A 19,902-nucleotide genomic window follows, 5' to 3' on the forward strand; every position below is an offset into this window, starting at 1 on the left:
TAATAAAACGTACTGTAGATACCTAGCTTTCTGTGGCATAAAATAGATCGTGGAGCATGCTTGAAATAGGTCATAGGCACATGCCATCCTCAGGCTTTTATACCGTCAATAATAACTGCTGTTGGGCTGAGCACCTTCCTGGAAAATTCGCCACAAGGATTACCTCAAAACACCATTGCCTACATCATTATTTCTTTCCGCATGTTCGTATGCTCTCGTGCTAACATTTTAATTTTGCAGACACCACGACGCAAAGCTCATAGTTCACACAAGCATATGGTACCTCTTCAGAATCCTTCATCACACGTATTCAATAGACGTATGCTGATCTGAGGCAGCTTTCCTTTAACGATAGCCTAATTTAATTTAACATCATAAATACTGCGGAACCTCCTGCCACGAAGTTAAGTACCCTGTATATTCGTTTGAATTATGTGCCTAACGACGTGCCCAATAACTTTGCAAACCTGTATTCGAAAAGGAGACAGTTCAGAGGCAAGAAAAATAGCTTTATGATAACATCAGAACATTGAGTTGAACACTGAAGATGTCTGTTGTGTAGTTGTGTGCGTGCTGCCACGGAACCCGTTAAATGTGATGTAGCTTATTCCATTGTGGCAGTGCTACCAGACGCTCAAATCCCAAACTTTTTTTACAACGTTCACGCCGACCTGTATGGATACTCTTAACCGTAAGCGAACGGTTTGATATGGATGTGGTTGCAAACCTTAGGTGACTGATGAACATAAACCTTCACATTTTTATTTCGCAGCATCAGTACGAAAAATGCGTTCAGTCACCTCAATACTGCATTTTACCCAACTCACTGCACGAACGCTTCCTGCACGTCAGTAAGGGTAGCAACAGCAACATCGAACCCTCGTCACCTTATATCATGCTTTCTTGTATTTTGTCGCACAATGGTTCATTCAAGAGAGTCGTGGCTCAAAAGGGTGGCCTTTCCGTCACATGTAGAACTTGAGCGGCTGCTGCTTATCGGGTTGATATTTGAAGGTGCCACCGCAGTCTGTCCCAGGAGCTGGGCAAACAGCGTGATACCCGGACGAACGGTGGCTTTGTTGCGGCCCTCGTGCAGCGCTACTCGGTTCCGGCAGAATCGCAGTGTCTCACAAGCCAGGTCACCCACCGTCCACTGACGCTCTTCAACCTTGAAACTGACCTGGGACAACTGCGTTGTGCCAGCGAAAAGAGCAAACAAAATACCGGGTCACTTGGTGGACTACAAGGTGCGGTACGCACAGTCGCTTACTACAAAACCTGCCTAAAACATTTGGGGTCAATGTAGCTTCCCACCACCACTTTTGCACTATCTGAGGAGCTCAATCACACCTCGTCGAAATCTGTTGTGCTCTCTACATACCGTAGTTGCACGATTCTAACACGCGCCTGATTGACATGCGCAGCAAAATTCAACACCCAGAAAGCACATATATAGTCTGGTGCCGATTCGTCCGCCCGCACGAAATATTGCCATCAACAGACGCCTCAAAAGTGTACAAAACATCTAATTCAATCGGCACACGCTGTGGCCAGCTAGAGCCCTTCCGTGAAGATTTGCACTTAAAAATGTGGTCCCTTTATTTTCGGCAATCCCGAACAAACCACTCCGGTACGCCTTATGCACAAGACGCTGCCAGGTTCTCTTCCGTTTCCGCCAAGACGATTACTTTGCATTTAAACGAAGCCTTCATCTTTCAGGGAGCCGCTTCGCTTCGGTTGACAGTTGGTAGATTTGGTTTTGAGGTTTTTGAGTTTGCATGCGAATGTAACGCGCAGGTGTTGCATGAGAATGTAACGCGCAGGTGAACGCCTATTTTTATAAAACAGGTGCGCGTTAGAATCGTGAAGGTACAGTAGGTCCATGCATGGTCACCAAATAAGTTTTGTTATGGTGTCAGAGTGAAGATGGAATGGGTAACAAGTGGGGTGGTTGGTTCACGTTGACAGGTGGGGAAACAGCACGACAATAGGGACGTAGACTCGGGAAACGCAAACACAGTGCTGTGAACATGAAATAGACGTAGTGAATGACTGCCTAACGGCAATTACCAGAGTCCGCCATAGCTGTTGGAAGGGCTGAACTTAGAAAGGAAAGGATAAAGTATCTCTGAAAATACAAAACCAAAACGCGGGAATGTCAAAGTGTCAAGAACCAACGAACGAATTTAATTGGCTAAACTGCCAAAATTAATGAGTAAGCCAGTTTTGTATAAACTAGTTAACTAAACTAGAGTAAAACAGAGTAAACTAGAGTAAAACACGGGGGAGGCATTTTTCCTGTGGGTAACACAGGGTGAGGTGATGGAGATGATATATGAGATGTTTACAGTGCACTTACACTACTGAGTTCATACACAGACAGCCTTCTTCGCTGCGCTAGTACCTGTTCGAGGCCTGGCTGTCCACCGGTGTACACAACGAGGCAAGGTACCCCCGCGACGCTTGCGGCGATCCACTGCACGAGAGCTTCCAGCTGGGCGTCGCCCGAAGAGTCGAGGCACCCACGCGCCCACCGACATGTGGCCACGGGGCGCACGCCAGATGCAGACACGCGCAGCGGGAACGACTCCGCACTTGAAGAGGGAACCTGGGGCCGTTGATGGCGTTGTGTAATCATTACTCGCACAATGTACTGACTAAGCTTCTTTCAAAACGGCATTACTGTGATAGCGCGTCGAGCTCTGAGCCCAAATAAGGAACTTCCTCTGGGAAATTAAGTTTGCCTACTTGCTTTGAAGGCGAAAGGATTATGGCCTTGCCTGGTGACAATGATCAAAACCTTTCTTACTGCTACATAATAATTGCGTGCCTTTATCTTTTGTCACAAATTACTCTGACAGGCAGACAGGCGACATTTCATGCCACAGATTGTCGAGAAGAGTTCTCTGTGGCTGGCGCACACCTGTTCTACTCGCGTGCCATCACGTCCACCTGTCGCGCAAGATGACCTCATCGTCACGCACACTACCTTCACTGTTCTGCTACTGGCAACTTGCTGATGAGCGTGGTAGCAACACATTAGGCCTATACTCTAATTACCCGGGTTCAACTCCCATGCGACTCAAATGCGATCTTGCTCGTTAAAGCAGTGGAAATAGTCTGTACCGTAAATTACAAACAACGCCGGTATTTTTCCAAATAGGGCACTTAAGTCTTTTTGCCTTAAATATGTACCAGAGCCATTTTGTGTCCGCACAGACACACTAAGAGTGATTTCGTTTACAAAGCTCCCCTTGGTTACCCCCGCAGTTTTTTATTGCCGTCGTTTTTGTCGCCTGACTCTTTTGCAGCCATTTTTTGCTCCCCAGACTGCACCACTGTAAAAAACGTTCCTGCATTAACAAACAACTGAAACACAAATCATATATATGCATGCCTTTCTAAACTACTATCTTTGGTGGCACGGTTCACACATAAAATAAATCAGCACAAATCAAACCTCGGGCGCACCTATGGCGAACTTACGGATATTACAGACCTTTTGTTATTGGCAAACTGCGCGTTGAATTGATTTGGAAAAGAACAATTCGAAAAACAGATGCTTCGAAACAGCGTCGAAAAGAGGCGCGATAAAATTGCAGCAAAGGAGGATAAAGAAAACATTAAAGCCGTTCCACTCAATATGAAAGCTGTTGGAAGTGCAGAGCAGTGGTTAGCCATAATGGGCTGTACCACCGTCATCCGCTCACTGCTACTGCTGCTACCACCCAATGCGTTTCGAATTGTCCGTCTTCGCAGTGATCGCGCGCCCCCTGCCTGAAACTGCGCCAGCTGGAGTTCTCTTCTCTTTGTGCTTTTCACCCCGCACGTGCCGGCATTGCACTACCACATTTTGCCTTTACTATAGTAAAACCCAACCCAACGGGCGTCCTTAACTAAAGGAACGCTGGCGATGCCGGCTAATTACGTATATTTTTCCTAAAATGTACCTATGGTTTTCTTTGTGCTGAACAATGGGAAGGTGTATGACCAGCGCCAGCGTTGCCCGAGTTTCGAAACGCTTATGACTGTATAAACCGCTTGGCTTTCGAAACCTCTGGGGTACGCCGCGAACAACAGCGTTACCCCGGGACGCCACCTTGGTTCTCTGTATACTTAGGTCGAGCGAGCGAGCTAGGACGACAAGGCGAGCGCCTAAAGTGCTCTGCACTTACAAGAGGGAAAGAGACTCCTATGCGTGGCCGCTGACCGCATGAGCGATGTTTCCCACACCACTCCCACACCGCTCCTCCTAAACGGAACTCCTTTTAAATGGAACGGATTTTTTCGGTCCCTTAAATTTCCGTTTATCGAGAGTCTACTGTAGCTGCGACCGTCCTAACGTTTGACTCAATTCTACTTACATATGCACATTCCCTCCCCTGGTGCAAAAACGCCTCAAGTAAGGTGAAGCTCGCAAAAATAAGCCCATATTACCCATTTCACATAGACTTTCTTTGTCAAATAAGAACAACAATCACTCCCAAGTGCCTCCCGCAACTGATTAGTTATGTTTTTTTCCAATATTCAGCAACCCTTGCAAAGATACCTTTTCATTTGCCAGTGACCACAAGATCCACTGGTTGCGCACCCACTCCAGTTCTCACTGGATTTTACTGATTTTAACAGTATCACAGCAATGGAAGTGACGTGACAGCCCTAAGTGGTGTCATTTCCGAAACTAAACTACTTAGAGCTTTGTTTTAGGTCTCCTGTTAACGATCTGAAGCAGGCCCCTCTTTGTTTATAATGGAAGTTTTTCCAGCCAGTCACCTTAATTGCTCATGTATAAAGGCTCTGATATGACTTCTTGAGTACCTTTGCGCAGCCACGTGATGGGGCATGTCGGTTACAGGCGCGCGGACAGTGATGTATAGGATACATCATTTGCATTTGCAAACGTTTCTCGCATTCCTTTAACGCTTCCCTCTGGTGCATAGTTAGCTATTCCACGGTGCGTTACTCGTTACATGTGGACGGACGGCTGCAGTGACGATGATCGCAGAGCTCAGGAAACCGCCGTTCAGATAAAAACCTCTTGCTGGAAAAGCTGACCCTCGAACACGAGTTTTAGATTGAGAGCTTGTCGTGACTTCTTTTTTCTGCAGGGCGTTGACTCAGTGCTAGTGGTGTAGACAAGGTTTCCAAACGAGCGCGACTGAACTGACTGAACGGCTACCACCGCCTCACTTGGTAACAGAGCTCCGTGGTGACGCATGGAGGGTAGAAGTGTGAGCGCAGATCAACAAAAGCAAAACTCACTGCTCCCCCACAAGAGCAATGCTTCATTATTTATGCGAGCCTTGTTGGTGAATGTGACCTGAGAATGATTTAATATCGCACCTTTTTGATTATTGGCACATTGATCTCTTTATTGAAATCCACCTGCATACATTTCTATGAAGTAAATTATAAAAACACAGTTTCGTCAAATCACTGTCAATTACGTTGCCCCCATTCAAGTGATCAAGTTTCCCGAACTGCACAAGAGACTGTACACCCACATTCCATCTGCAGGCATTGCCCCAGAGTCACGCGCACATTTACCGTGTCTTCCAAGGGTTCTTCCTCCAGGGAAACGAAGCTCTCCCGTCTCCCGTCCTCGCTGTCAGCCGTGGCGACATCTGGAGGCTCCCCTTCGATGTCGCTCTCGGCGCTTTCGGCGATTTCGTCCTCCGAAGTGCCGGCCGACAGATCGGGTGACACCGGCCTGAACGAGTGCGCCTTGATGAATTCCGTGTCCTGGCGAGTGAGACCGACAGAGATCGAGTCCGCTTTGCTCTTGTCCTCGGAAGTCTTCTTGCACCTGTCAGGAAAGCAAAAGAGCGAAAATCGGCATGCCTTTAAATTATACTCCGGGAGCTGACGCGTGGCGTGCATTTTTGCTATGTTTTTCATTGGTGTGTGATGCATACGCCGGAACCAAAGCTGTGATTTCACCGCGGATTTCTCTGGCAACTAAGGGCGGCATCCACTTTTCCGCTCTGCATGGCAGGATTGCATGGCAGTAGTGCAAAAGATGGTTCGTTTCTCCGAGTATGACCACACGAACGACATTCAAAAACATTGCGAAATTACTGAATCACAAGGAAGGCAACTCTTCCTTTAATTTCATTATTTAATTAAGAAAGAACGCAGGCTTGCGCAACGTGACATATTTAGAAACTTTATCTTTGTGTAGCGGCACCTATAACAGTTCATTACCTCCGGAAATCGGCGAAATTGGGATTTCCTAGAAAGCAGTGTTTTTGCTCTTTTCCTTCTTTTAGGGGAATGGCATTAAATAATTTGATTATACAACCTCATTCATCCTGATAGCAGCGTACTACAAAATATTAGATGACTGGGGCCAGCAGTTTCGCTGGGATCAGATGGTTGGTTTTTGCACTCAATTAAAGGTGTCATTCGAAAAAGTGTCACTCGCCTCTTTAGAGGTTTCTTATAGCAAAATATTTTTTTTGTATTTGTGCATCTGCATCGGTACCATTTTTTAATAAAGCCCAATTGGTTACATCAAGAGACGGAACATACATTGAGAAATCGGTAAAAACACCCAATTTACTCCCAAATCCAGATTCTTTCTTTAGGTCTTGTTTAAACCCTGAAACTACCTTTTAATCCGTTGTATCGCTAACATTTCTCAACGAAAACTACTTCGATATCCTAACGGGCCAGCGAGACAATCAGAAATTTTTGGGGCAAAATTAGCATATCTCACTCTATTCAGTGTCTAATTTTTACGAGAAAACAGCCTTAGTGAGTCCCTTCGCAGGCATATGAATCTATTCCAGCTACTCCCAAAATTGCCAGTCTCTGAATCCAGCAATTTAGGCTGGGCGTTGAGGAATCAGTCAATCATTCAGACAGTCAGTAGATTGGGCACTTTTCTTGATAACTGCAAATTTTGTAGATGTACAATTAGTGTACTTTTAAAGCTACACAAGCAAGAAAAACCAGGCCTTAGCTCCGGTAGCCTCATAAACTGCCGCAGTGACATCACAGTAGTTATCAATGCAGTGTGGTGCTACCCCAGTATTAAAAATCTGAGTTTCCACGTGTTGAATGCTTACTGTGTAGTTTTCGTATGTTGACGCACAGTTTCGACAATGCAAACGAACTCGCAATGGGTCAAATGTGCCCTGAGAACTCACAGGCCTGTCAGAAAAGGCAAGACAAAAACCAGCTTTGAACGTACTTTAATGTTCAATTAAAATGTATGTCAAGGACATAAGATAAAAAAGAACATGGTCTAGATACTTGAACTTTAGAATATAAAGAGAACAGGTAACAATTTTCGTTGCCCTCTTAGGCGTCATTTTTACGCAAAACAGAGCCCGACAGGAAATTCAAAGCTTACCGAAGAGAGTTCGGCCAAGAGAACGGCATACCTGAATCTCGCCTTGAAGGGCACCGGAAGGTTTGGGTTGACGCCGTCGAAGGAATAGGCCTTGGGTCGCCCCATGCCGGTGGTCATCACCAGCGTCTGGCGCCGCCCGGGCGACGACGTCATGACAAGCTCGGAGGCGATGGACAGCGGCGGCAGCTCCCGCGCCGATCCCTTGGTCGGCAGGAGAACATGCAACGTGGGCTCGGAGTTCGCGGCACGAATCGAACCAACGGGAGCCTGGGGCCTCGAGAAGCCCAGCTCGGGGTCCTCGTCGATGTCGTCCATGTCGCTACTGCCACTGGAGTAGCTGGCGCGAAGGCTGCGGCTCAGTCTTCGCGCCAGCCGCCGACCCCGGCGACGGATGCGCCGCCGAAAGTCCTCGTACCTGTTGGGGTGGAAGCCGGCACTTTCGTATTGATAAGAAGACCCTTTGTCACCATGCTCAGTGTTTATGCAGCAACTCCTCCCCCCAGTGCGGGGTGCATGCATTTCTGATCATTCATTACGGATTTTCTACCAGTTCAGTTTTCTCACACCTTATTACGATTAATTACAACTACAATGGCATATGAATTACAGTGGGAGAACAAACGAGGTGACAGTCAGCAAGCATCATGCATGCTCCAGTTATGCCCACAAAAATTCAAATGGGTCTATCCGTCCGTCTAACTGTCCGCCTGTATTTGTGTGCCTGTGAATGGGATTGTGCCTGCGTGTGAGTGCGCTCGTGTGTGCATGCGAGTACTCGTTCTCGTGCATGTACACGCATCCCAATACTATACTATTGGGATGCATGTTGAAGGCGTCAAACAGAATCATTTTGCGTATACGCAAAAGTATTCTGTTTCACGCCTTCAATTAAAATCACGCTGCCATCAGCACCCACAAAAAACTTCATTACCTTAGCCAGTTTTCTCATATAAAACAAACTCTTTGTGGTATTGAAGGCTACCGAGGGTCACCAGCAAAATATCTTCGCTTAGGCATTTTCGATTGTAATAATCGAGTGCAAGGATGAGATTGAGGAGTGATTAGGTGCTCCTGGCGCACTTACCAACATACAGCTTTTGTTTCAGCCAGTTCTTTAGCATTCAAGGCAAACAGCTCTCTCAGATGTAGGTTATTTATAAGAATCTGATGAGCTACTGAGCAAAATACAAGCAATGTATGTCCTCCTAACCACTATTTCTATTCTGACCCACAAAATGAACCAAACATAAGCTATTATGTCCTAAATAGGACTTGCAGTAGCTTCACTGAGTTTCTTTATTCAAGTTTAGTGCCGGACTGCAACCAGCACTTCAAAACAACTCTAGCGGTGTTACTAACTCACCCAACGTGCGCTGTAATTGAGAAGGCTGTAGAAAAGCCTAGGGCATAGTGCTCTAAGCCCCACGTATTCAATGCGTGCGCGCCTTAGAAGAATATTCTGGATTGGCGACCATCCAGTGTACTTCGGCGCGGCGGTGCATGCATTAGATGTTCTGTACTTAACCCGTTCAATGTATGCAGAAGGGGAAACATAACCGATACCATTGTGCAACCCGTCAGCTTAGAAAACGGGTCAAGTTTAACACTTCTCGACCTACTGATCACGAGCGAAAGCACAGGCTATGCTTATAGTGTTTAGTGAACGTTTCCCTCTGCTTGCGATTTCGCAGGCTCTGGTCTAGCTCTGTATAACAGAATACGAGCTTTCATTCATTTTTTCGCTTGCGTTTATGGGCACGTACCGACCAACAGCCGCGACGGCGCGCCACCCATGGTGAGACTAGGGGATCGTTAAAACCCCGCCGTTAAACCACAGCAGCGAAGCTCCAAGCGACCAAAGCGATAAGGAAAGAAGGTGCAGCTTTCCCACCGCCGGCTGAACGTTAATTGGGACGCAATGATATGACGTTGAGAAGAAAAAGAGTAGAGCCGTGGGCCTGAAAGTTAATATGCAGAAAACTAAAGCAATGTTTAATAACCTCGGGAGAGAACAGCGGTTTGCGATAGGTTGCGAGGCATTGAAAAGTCGTAAGCGAATTTATCTACTTAGGCCAAGTAGTGACACCGGATCCCAACAATGAGGCAGAGATAATTAGAATGATAAAAATGGGGGGAGTGCATTCGGCAGGCATTCCCACATCATGAATGGGAGCCTACCATTGTCCCTGAAAAAGAAAGTTTATGACAGATGCATCTTACCGGTACTCTCCTACGGGGCACAAACTTGGAGGCTCACAAAAAGGGTTCAACTTAAATTAACGACAACTCAGCGAGTGATGGAACACAAGATGATAGCTGTAACATCAAGGGACAAGAAGAGAGCGGAGTCGGTCAGGGAACAAACACTAGTTAAGGACATAATAGTAAAAAATAAGAAGAAATGGACGTGGGCAGGGCATGTAATACGAAGGCAAGATACCCGTCGGTCATTAAGGGCAACACAGTGGATCCCTAGAGAAGGAAAGCGTGGCAGGGAGCGGCAGAAAGTTAGACGGGCAGATAAGATCATGAAGTCTGCGGGGATAAATTGGTCGCAGTAAGCACAGGACCGGAATAATTGGAGATCCATGCGAAAGGCCTTTGCGCTGCAGTTGGCGTAGATAGGCTGATGATGATGATTACATGGCGTTATAAGATGAATCCTAGTAGAGCTTTAGCTCTAAACCATCAAGCTTGAACTTGGCGCTTGAAGCATATCTACATGCCTGCTCCATACGAGTGAGTTGTGCTTGGCAGTGCCCACCTTTCATGCTTGCTGAGCGAGGAGATAAGGTAATCGTCGTCATCGCTCCGATAATCCAGCACGAATCCAGCCGAGCTGGCCGAGTCGTCCCTGCTGAGGTGCCGAGACACCGATGAGAAGGCACTGGAGCCACCACCACTCGTCTGCGAACGTAGGGAACGCTCCCGCCGGGACTTGAGGCAGCGCGGACGAACGTCGCTCGACACTCCGTGCTGTCCATCCGGACCTGCAAAATTCAAGCACGAAATGATTGCACCGAAAATCTATTTCGCCATTAAAAGCGCCGCACCATTGCGCGAAAAGCGTTACACTTCAATCTCTACTCGCCTTTCTTTAAGCTCTCACCCAAACCTGACCGACAAACCACACCCGTACCCGTGTGTTACGACTGCTTGCGCGCCTGTTTCGCAAAAGTATCACTTCGTATTCTTCCCGTTACGTTCTATGCAGAGGGCACCAGGGCCGCGATTATCCAGCGGCTTCATTTCCTATTTAGCTCGCAGGTCTATCAGAAGAGTCTGTACCCAGCGCAATGGCCAAACATAACACGACAGCTACCAATTTTATCCAAATCCTATCCTATATGTCATCCGCATCGTCCATGCTACTCCGTACATCAGCATTCACCCAAATACCATTCTAAATCGGAAACCATTTTCAGAAAATAGCGTAAACGTGCCCTTATCATTCCCACCTTCACTGCCACTGCCCCGTCTTCTCCACCAACTCATTCATTCTGCTTTCCCCTTGTGAACAGCACCGCCCTCCACAACTGGGTCAGTCCGCAGACCCCCCACCCTCCTTTCGATGCACCGCAACGTATGCCTCATTAGTTCCGCACTAATACCTTTATTTATCCCACCCTCTTTTAATCAAGACAGGAAGCAGGCCCGAGTCTTCTCCAAACAGAGTACCAGAAGAAACCGGACACTGGATACATAGACGTCCTTTAAATACTGCCTGACCTGCTCACGCACTGCTTGTCCCCCACTCCAATTGTGCTACCATTAGCTTCCTTACTCACGCACCCCGATAGCAGAAGAGACCGCCTCTTGCGGCAACCACTGCTTTCTCCAACTATGTAGCCATCCTGACACAACAACTGCACACGCTGCATGTCGCCTTCAGCTTTCAAGATGCTGGCTCCAATCAAGAGTCCCACCACAATCACATTGTGTGGACCCCAGCTACCCTTCCTCTGATGGAAACGGGGCGGCATGCACCAGTACCCACGAAGTTTTCATCGACGGGAGAGGACCTTGCCCCACCCTCCACCGATCCCCTGTTCCCTTCCTGATGCAGCTTGAATTCTATTTATCACTATCACACCATTTTAACTCCAGTTTCAATACCCCCTTAGCCGTCATTCAGCACTGTGAAACATGGTTAAGTAGCGCGGTAGGGACGGGACAAAAGTAGAGACACACACAGGACTAGCGCTAGTCCTGTGTGTGTCTCTACTTTTGTCCCGTCCCTACCACGCTACTTAACCATGTTTCACAGTTCGAACCAACTTGCCCACATTTACGCATTGACGTCATTCAGCACACTGGCGGCTCGCATTTCGCGTTCAATATAGACTAAGATTCAGTAGAACCCCGATTATACGACTTTCTCGTGATCGTGAAAAGCTTCATAAAATTGAGGCCGTCTTAAAATCCAAACAACAATTGCGCTGTAGCCACGCCATCATCATCTTCTTCACCAGCGTCACAATCATGATCAGCACTATCAGCCAGCTAGCGCCTAGAACAGACTCGGCACACCTCGGGAACGGCACCCTCGTTCTACGCGCCTCGTCCTGTCCATGGCACAGCCAACGCAACCGCAATAAACGTGGGCTCGGCCTCACCGCCTCGTCGGCCGCCTACAGCGCCTACAAATACAGTTTCGCCCGACGGATTTCCCGGAACCTTCACCTGAAACTACAAAATAATGCTTTGCAAGTCTCAGAAACACAATGCTCTAAAAAAATAGCCGCAGCTTGCATTAGTGGTGCAAGGCTGGAGAAACAGCAGAGGTGGTGGCCCCTCTCCCTTCGTCGGAGACCCGTGGATTTCCGAACTTTCGGCTGGATTTTCGGCATGCATTTCCGAACTTTCGGCTGAGGGTTCTCCATGACTGGCTGGCCCGGATCGTTTGCCCATTGGCTTTCACATCTCTCCCAAACTGAACCGCGTTAGCACGCGCTAGCACCCACGGCAACCGGCTTCGCGAACTCGGCGTCTGTGCTCCCCACTTCAAACACGAACGCACGTGAACTGGCGACGAGGACAGCACGCGGGAGATCACGCCATGAACGCAATCACATACAAGCCGGTTTCTTAACGAGAGGGACCTAGGTTAGATTCAATTTTTGTTTGATGCGGCGGCGGTCCTTTAATTGTTTTGTTGTGCTTAATTATGGTCAGGTTATCGCTTTTTTGTTCTATTACCATTTATTTCCAACTCCCCAAGCCCGTGTGTGCATTTGCCTTCACGTCTGGTAATGAGGCGTCCTGGGAAGGCGAGATTGTTCTTCCACGCTATGTGCCGCTATATTCGCTGTTAGATTTGTTTGTATTTTTCCGCCTCAAAATTACCCGCCGCGGTGGCTCAGTGGCTAAGGCGTTGCGCTGCTGAGCACGAGGTCGCGGGTTCGATTCCCGGCCGCGGCGGCCGCTTTTCTGATGGAGGCGAAAAGCAAAAACGCCCGTGTGTACGAGATTTCGGCGCACGTTAAAGATCCCCAGGTGGTCGAAATTAATCCGGAGCCCTCCACTACGGCGCGCCTCATCGCCTGCGTTGCGTCGGCGCGTTAAACCCCACAATCAATCAATCAATCCACCTCAAAATTAACCCAGTTGGCTCTAATACTTGTGAAAATTTCTATCTTGCCTTTTTTCCTTGTAAGTGTTGCGCACTGCGTGCCAACACAACCTGTTTTTCTTTCCAGTCGAGATTTATTTCCGCGCACAATAAAGATCCCCACGTGGTCAAAATAAATCCGGAGTCCTGCACTGCGGCGCGCCTCATCCCGTGTGTAGCGTCGGCGCGTTAAACCTAAAAATCAATCAATCAATGGCTGCACATATTATTTTCCCCTCCGCTGTTAATCCCGTGCCCTCGGGCCTTTCGGATGGCCCAGTAGTTGGGTAGCCGGTTTTCCGGAGTAAAGCTCCCGTTTCTATTCCCGGGCACTCCCTAACCACATTTTTTTTTTCTTGAGGCGCGCTCTCCCAACACCTGCTTGTAGGCTCGTTGCCTCCCCGCCCCTTTTCCTCACACCTCTTGACCTAGCATTTTCACCCTCTCCATTTTAGTGACGATGATAGTTTTCTGGTAACGCTCTACAGCGGAACTAAAAGCTTAAATAGCTCCGCTGTTAAAAAAGTAAACGGGAAAAGAATAATGCCGTGCAGGTGCCAAACGCTGCATTAAAACAAACTTTGCACCGCAGTCCATCGCCGCGATTCCCCACAACCAGTGGGAATCATGGCATACACGATCTCGACAAACACATGTGGAAGCCTAAGCCTGTGAGCGTAACCTCGTTGGTGATTCACTGCATAGTGGGAAAAATGAACACCTGAACACTTCCCCGGCGGCCGCTGTACAGCAAGAGGAGAGGTCAGCGCGGAGAGTGGGAAAGGGATTGTGCAGAGGAGCGGGCGGCTGCTGGAGGGGGGAGAACCCAAAGGTGAGACGTAAAATAAAATTCCGACGAGAACCGATTGAGCGGGCTCAAGGCCCACGGAACAGGCCCGCAGCACTTTCCTTTCGTTCGTCCGCCACTTCGTCGCCCGCTAAGCGTGTATCGTCGGATAACGCGGGTCAGCCATGAAATCGAGTCGGATAACCCAGGTTTGCAATGCACTGTTTCTTCGGGAACTTCGCCGGCACTCGGCTAGTCCATCGTGAAAACCGGGTTGTCGTAAAACCCCTGCACATATCAACTGCATACTACAACATCTCGTACTCCCCTACATATCCTCCTTCACTTACCCCAACAACTGCCCCTCTTGCCCTATTCCGAATTGTCGAGTACCACCTATCACTTAGTGTGAATCGCTCTATATGCCAAACACCCTCCCTTCCCCTTTCCTTCAACGGTGGAAGCCCTAGCTGCCGAGTTCAAGGTACGAGAACCAGGAACGTCTCATCCCTTGCATCCGGGCTGCTGTGCTGTCTCGCGCCTTTCTGAACCGCCCACTTTCGCGCTCCCTAAAAGCTTTTTTTAGTCAACCAAAGACAAAACGGGCCTTCGTGGCATATAAAGAGAAAAATAGCCGTGGTCCCTGTAAAGAATCGAACTGCGTGCACACTTCTCACAGATCAAGTTCAAAGAATTTAGTCTGCATTTAGCGACAATTCTTAAACAGAGAAGCTGTGAGAGGCACATTGGGCGAGGCTGTGGTGGCCAATTCCCATGTAACCATGCACCGTGATAGCGCATTAAGACATTATCGTGCGCTGAGTGGCAGCTGCAATCCGAAGTTGAAAAAACTTTACCGCTCCTTGTTAATGAAAGTTGAGAGAAGCGCGAAAGCTTACATCAAAACAGCGTCAAAAGTTCGCCACAATCTTAGCTAAAAGTGCTTCCAACCTTCGTTAAAAGTGCGTTCAATCGGTCGTCAAACCTGCAAATACTCAAATGGCAAACTCAGAACGAACCCATGCGACCATATTTCGCGCACCAAGTCAACGCATCTACGGACGTTTTCAATGTATGCCGGTACGTGGTTTATGAGATAACGGTATACTATTGTACTCCTTCTTCATGGTCTAGGCGTGTATTGTCTTATCTAGAGCACCCCCTTTTCGCGATTTTCGAGTAACCGTTTTCACACCATGGAAGCCCGCTTTCACCCACGCACCGTTTTTTGGGAAATCTTATCAGAGCTTTTCAGTCGATTAACCGGTCTATGGGGAAATGCATTTGTTTTTTGACAGGACGCCATCTGTCCCACTAAAAAAGCTTTCGCCTTAAAAAGTTATGAAACACTACTCTGAGCTGTAGGAATACATTTTTTAGGATGGCCATTGGTAAACACTTCACAGCATATGAGCTGGGGGAGTTATGCCCCTAGTATTCTCTAGTGATGACGCTGTGGCATGAATTGCAAAGACTTAGCGAGAACATGAAGCAAACGCTCACTACCCATTGAGACAAAGCCTTGACAGTTCTGCACACTACTTCAGCGCAGCTTTTAAAAAGTGGCTTTAGCGCAGTCTATTCCTATATTCGTGTTCTGTGGGAAACTGCTTTCATCTCTTTAATCCTTTTAAATTGTTGTCAGTTTCCTGTGTGCTGTGTTGGAGACTGAGTGCTCTGAAGACGATCAAAGCAGGCTTCATGTGTGTAGTGGTTGTTTCCATTCGTTGAGTAGCTGCAGGGTTTCATCCCTGTCAGCCTTGAATATACACCACTTCTGAGCTTGGTGAGTGAACTACTGACACCACCGAGCAATAGATTTGTGCGAATATATAGCTTGGTGTACAGTGGTGGCCAGTAGAGAATAAAGGGACAGACACTGAATGTGCGGGTGACCTAAAATAATTACATGATGTGGTAGCACCAGTAGAACGGCGCTATACATATTATACATATTTCTCGTGTCACTTGCACAGTGCTCCTACAGTGAAGAAAGCATAATTCTCTCCGTGCTATTCTGAACCGAATCTGCCCAACATAATCATGCTGAAACACTGGGAAACGCAGTGTGTTGGCCGATTTTCACCAGTGCAGGCATTGTACGCCTGAATACTTACTGCCTCCAGTACCTAGCATGCGAACCACATGTATTCATCGTCTCTGAGCTTCCCGTGAATGAAAAAAAGGCGGTAAGGTGGCTACGGTGGCGTCTGTTTTTTCAGAGTGGCCACTTGTCTTCAGCTAATCGTTCACAAAAGAATAACCGCATTTAATTCATTCCTACGGGACTTTACAACGATATGCTTGCATGCTTGACGCATGCACACGAAGCAAGTATTACCTTATTTACTCACGTAATTATCGCACTTTTTTTTTCAAAACATTTGATGTAAATTTAGGGGTGCGTTCATTACGCGGGGTAAATTTATTCCAAAACATTTTTGAGCACAGAAAGCGCAAGGAAGTTGTGGATGAACATTTTTACGATAGCTCTCATGGAAATAATAAAGATGACAAAAAAACAATAAAACCTCCGCACACCGCGGCCAGCCGCTTTACAAAGTGACGCAAAATGCCGTGTTTTCATGAATCTCCAAACGCGCCGGTGCGAGTTTGCTGCGAGGTGAAAACCGTTCCACTATAGTGCCTAGAAAATACTCAATATTCAAGGCACTATAGTTCAACCATTAAGTGGCTGCCACTGTTACAGCGCGGGATATAAAAACAGACATGGCGGACGACTCAGCAAGCTGAGCGCGGTTTTTTCTTTGTAGTGTGAGTTTATTACCTGCATTTAGTGAGAGTTTCTTCCTGATCAATATTGAACGCATGCTCGCCGATATCGCTAATATCGGCAAGTCTGCCACAATAACGTATCCATGTTTTCTTCGAAGGGGAAGAAAACGAAAGTACGCACGTCCATCATCAGCTAGACTTTGCACACATACGACACATTGCTGCGGCTAGTTCAGGGCGCATTCATTGCGGGGGAAATTTAGAAAATCAATCTTTGACGGCGTACTAAAGGCGTGCGATCATTACGCGAGTGCGATCATTATGCGAGTAAATACGGTATTTGATACAACCTACCTAGCCTGAGAAGCTGACTTATTCATCAAATAATAAAGCATTTCACATCCGAATATAAACACTTCCGTTCAACTCGGATGTGGTTTTCTAAACGCAAAGGAACCAAAATGACTCACTGTCTTCCAGGCTTTCGTCTGCCGTGTGGTAGACGTCATCACACGACTTCTGAGATGGCAGCCGTGGCAGGGGAAGGTGCGCTGTCGGGGACCCATATGGGGTCGTCGAGGACCCAGACGCTGTCCTTTTGTGACATGGTTTAGACGCACCTTCAATAGAAGATGGCTGGCGTGCCAGCGTCCACACTTCCGTCTCCGTAACCGGTTGCACTGGTGCAGGCGGCAGCGCTATTTCCGCAGCGTCGTGCTCAGCACTTTCCTGCCTACGCAACGCATCATCATCCAGCGAGGACTCCACCGAAAGCTGCACTCGGGGCGAAGAAACGGGAGGGGACGCCAGCACTTTGGCAGCACTGACGTTGCGACGGCCTCGCTCTTCGTAGCTGGCGTTCCTCAGCGCGCCGAACTCACAGTGCGGCAAAGCAATAGCAGCGACACCAGCGCTGTACCTCCTTTGATTCAGGATCATCTCGGTAGCGGGTCTAAACGCGGACTTACGCGCTAGTAGCGGAGATATGTTGACCGGACGAAACACCATAGCTCCTTGTGATCCACTGCCTCGCCTCTCGGGTCTTGGCGAAGGATGCCTCTGTGCACAAAGAACTGCCTGTGTCAGCAGTGGAGCAGACGACGTGGAAGGCGATGACTGGCGCGAAGGGATACTGTTCAGAATCTTTTCGAGACTACGGTTCTTCTCCAAGGACCCTCTCGAAGAAGACTCGCCAAAGGATCGCCGATTTTTCCTGGTCGCAGGTGGTGGCGGCTTAGACGCCAACGGCCTTGCAATGTTGCCAGCTTCGACAACTGCGGTTTGTGGCTGTATTGATGAGTCGGGCGCTTTACTTTTCATGTCTGTCGTTTTAAGAGGACCAGTAATGTCCAAATTATGCGTCGTCGGACTCGGGCTCCGTGAGCTCAACACTTTAAACAACCTGCGAGGTTCGTTGCACTTTGCTGGAGTGGCCTGCTGCGGTACTGGTTGCGCCGTTTCAGCCGCCGTTGTCTTCTTTCGTAGTGCCCCTAGGACAGAAGCTATTGAAGCTGTCTGACTCTCTGGCTTTGTCGATTGCGTGCCTCTCGCCTGCGAGGTGACATTGCTGTTTGCCGGGGTCTTTTTTCTGGAACGGTCAACGGGGACAGTCTTGCAATCTACGAAGCGTTCATGAACGCTATCAGCCTTTTGTGGGTCCTGTGGGGAATCGGCAGCTTGCAGGCTGCTGCAGGAAGACGACGTCTTGGACGAAGAAAGGGAGTGGAAGCAGGCGGGATCTTGGCCCGCCGCACTTGAGCTTGAGCTTCGGCCTAGGGGCGAGGGCCTGCGCTGGTTAAGGGCCTGACGGAAGGCAACCAGGCACTTGTTGAGCTCGCGAAGCAGAGACACGTCTTCGAACTGCTTTACAGGGTTAGATGAATGATCCTTCAAGTCCAAAAGGCACACAGAGCACTCGGAGGGGCCAAACACCTGCGCAGTTGACAAACAGGTGGCAGGAAGAAACAAATTTGTAACGTATTCGATGAAAACTACTATGACATCACAATTATGAGCAACAAGCACTAGGTTCCACCGCTTATGACGATTATAACCACTAAAATTTTTCTTCGCCCAAGGATAACTATGCCAGATGTGCCGAATGTTTCCCGAAATCGTTTCTATGTGGACACGTAACAAAATAGTTACTATGGCCAATATCTACAAGCAACGTTTAAAAGGAATGGCATAAAAATGGCTTTCAAAAACATGACATTGATGTCATGAAGGAAGAAAGATTCGAACAGAGAACAGGAACCGAGAACGGTAAAAGTGTCATAAGGCACTCCTGCCACTTAATGATTAGTGGCTGATTGATTAGATCAACACTGATTGTCGAGAACAACACAGAACTTCTCATTTTGAGAATTCACGTTGGACCCCTTGCGCAATCAGCTGCTCAACGCAGGTGTGGCTCGACAGCATTTAAATCCCTTCACCCACTTCACAACATTGCACCTAAGCTGGGGCATTTTCACAGTACGCCCTCGCCAGCTCTGTATGATTCTCCTTGACCGTATGTAACTTCAAATGCAGCTGGAATCAATTCACCACTCATGCTTACGCTTTCCCGAGAGAAGATGCATCTTTATTTTGCTGGTATAGCGGTGGTCCGCAGTGCTATATAGGACACTATTTTTTGCATTTGTTGTACATTCTCATAAGGATTTTATATTCCCCTGGGAGGGGGGGTTGAAATAAATAGATAAACGATCACTGGAAAGTACCGGGGTGTAACATAGCAAGGTGAAAATATTACCGGTTCTCTGCTGGCTTGCGGCCTTGGGTCGAGCGGCAGTAGGCCGTCCACGGTGAGAGCCTCGTTGTCACCAAGCAGCTCGACAAACAGCAAGGCAGCCATCACTTCGGGGCAGCTGAGGAACACTGAGCACTCCTGGAATATGAAGGGTGAGAATAATGGAAAGCAAGCCTGACCTAAAATTGCTCTGCACAGAGACTGCATGTAATATTTCATCACTTATGACTACTAAAAACACCAGCCATATAAGCCTACTTCATGTTTCTAAACAAAGAGGAGAAACTAAGCATACGGCGGCACGTTCAGATGTTCCTGTCGCTCGGGTGCGTCTTGACAGGGCTCTGCGTTTTAAAGCCCCCAGGTTCCAGTATATTAGCCCAGCGAAGACCCGAATGAAATTAAGTCACTTCATTTAATAGGCGGCAACCATAGTCCTCCGATTTTTGATACCGCAAATTTTTCGCCTTCGATGGTTCTCTAAAGAGCACAGGCGAAGCGGCCAGCTGACTCGACCTAACGGCTGAGTGACGCGTTCGGCCCTACTGCAGCGCCGCCAACCCACCACTGGGCTCCCGATGGTCAAGCATCCGAAGTCAAGAGAACGTGTTGAGGTCTGGGCGTGCTGGTGGAGGTTGGTTGTTGGTAGCGCCTCT

At 48.1% G+C, this 19,902-nt stretch overlaps 1 protein-coding gene across 3 annotated transcripts in view; it reads right to left on the minus strand.

The window, feature by feature from the left end:
- Nucleotides 1-618: 618 nt before the first annotated feature.
- Nucleotides 619-19,902, minus strand: part of LOC144169039 (uncharacterized) — a 139,700-nt gene continuing 120,416 nt past the window's right edge. For all 3 annotated transcript variants that reach the window (XM_077698033.1, XM_077698034.1, XM_077698035.1), the window contains 7 exons: nucleotides 19,250-19,384; nucleotides 16,962-18,423; nucleotides 10,122-10,347; nucleotides 7,389-7,772; nucleotides 5,548-5,806; nucleotides 2,405-2,608; nucleotides 619-1,189 (listed from right to left, as the gene is read on the minus strand). In XM_077698033.1, coding sequence (XP_077554159.1) covers nucleotides 926-1,189; nucleotides 2,405-2,608; nucleotides 5,548-5,806; nucleotides 7,389-7,772; nucleotides 10,122-10,347; nucleotides 16,962-18,423; nucleotides 19,250-19,384 — 2,934 coding nt within the window. In that variant the 3' untranslated portion in view covers nucleotides 619-925. The remainder of the gene's footprint in view (nucleotides 1,190-2,404; nucleotides 2,609-5,547; nucleotides 5,807-7,388; nucleotides 7,773-10,121; nucleotides 10,348-16,961; nucleotides 18,424-19,249; nucleotides 19,385-19,902) is intronic.

This window comes from Haemaphysalis longicornis, unplaced genomic scaffold, assembly GCF_048455015.1.
Source record: "Haemaphysalis longicornis isolate Haplotype H1 unplaced genomic scaffold, Haemaphysalis longicornis Haplotype H1 scaffold_2, whole genome shotgun sequence".
NCBI lineage: Eukaryota > Metazoa > Arthropoda > Arachnida > Ixodida > Ixodidae > Haemaphysalis > Haemaphysalis longicornis.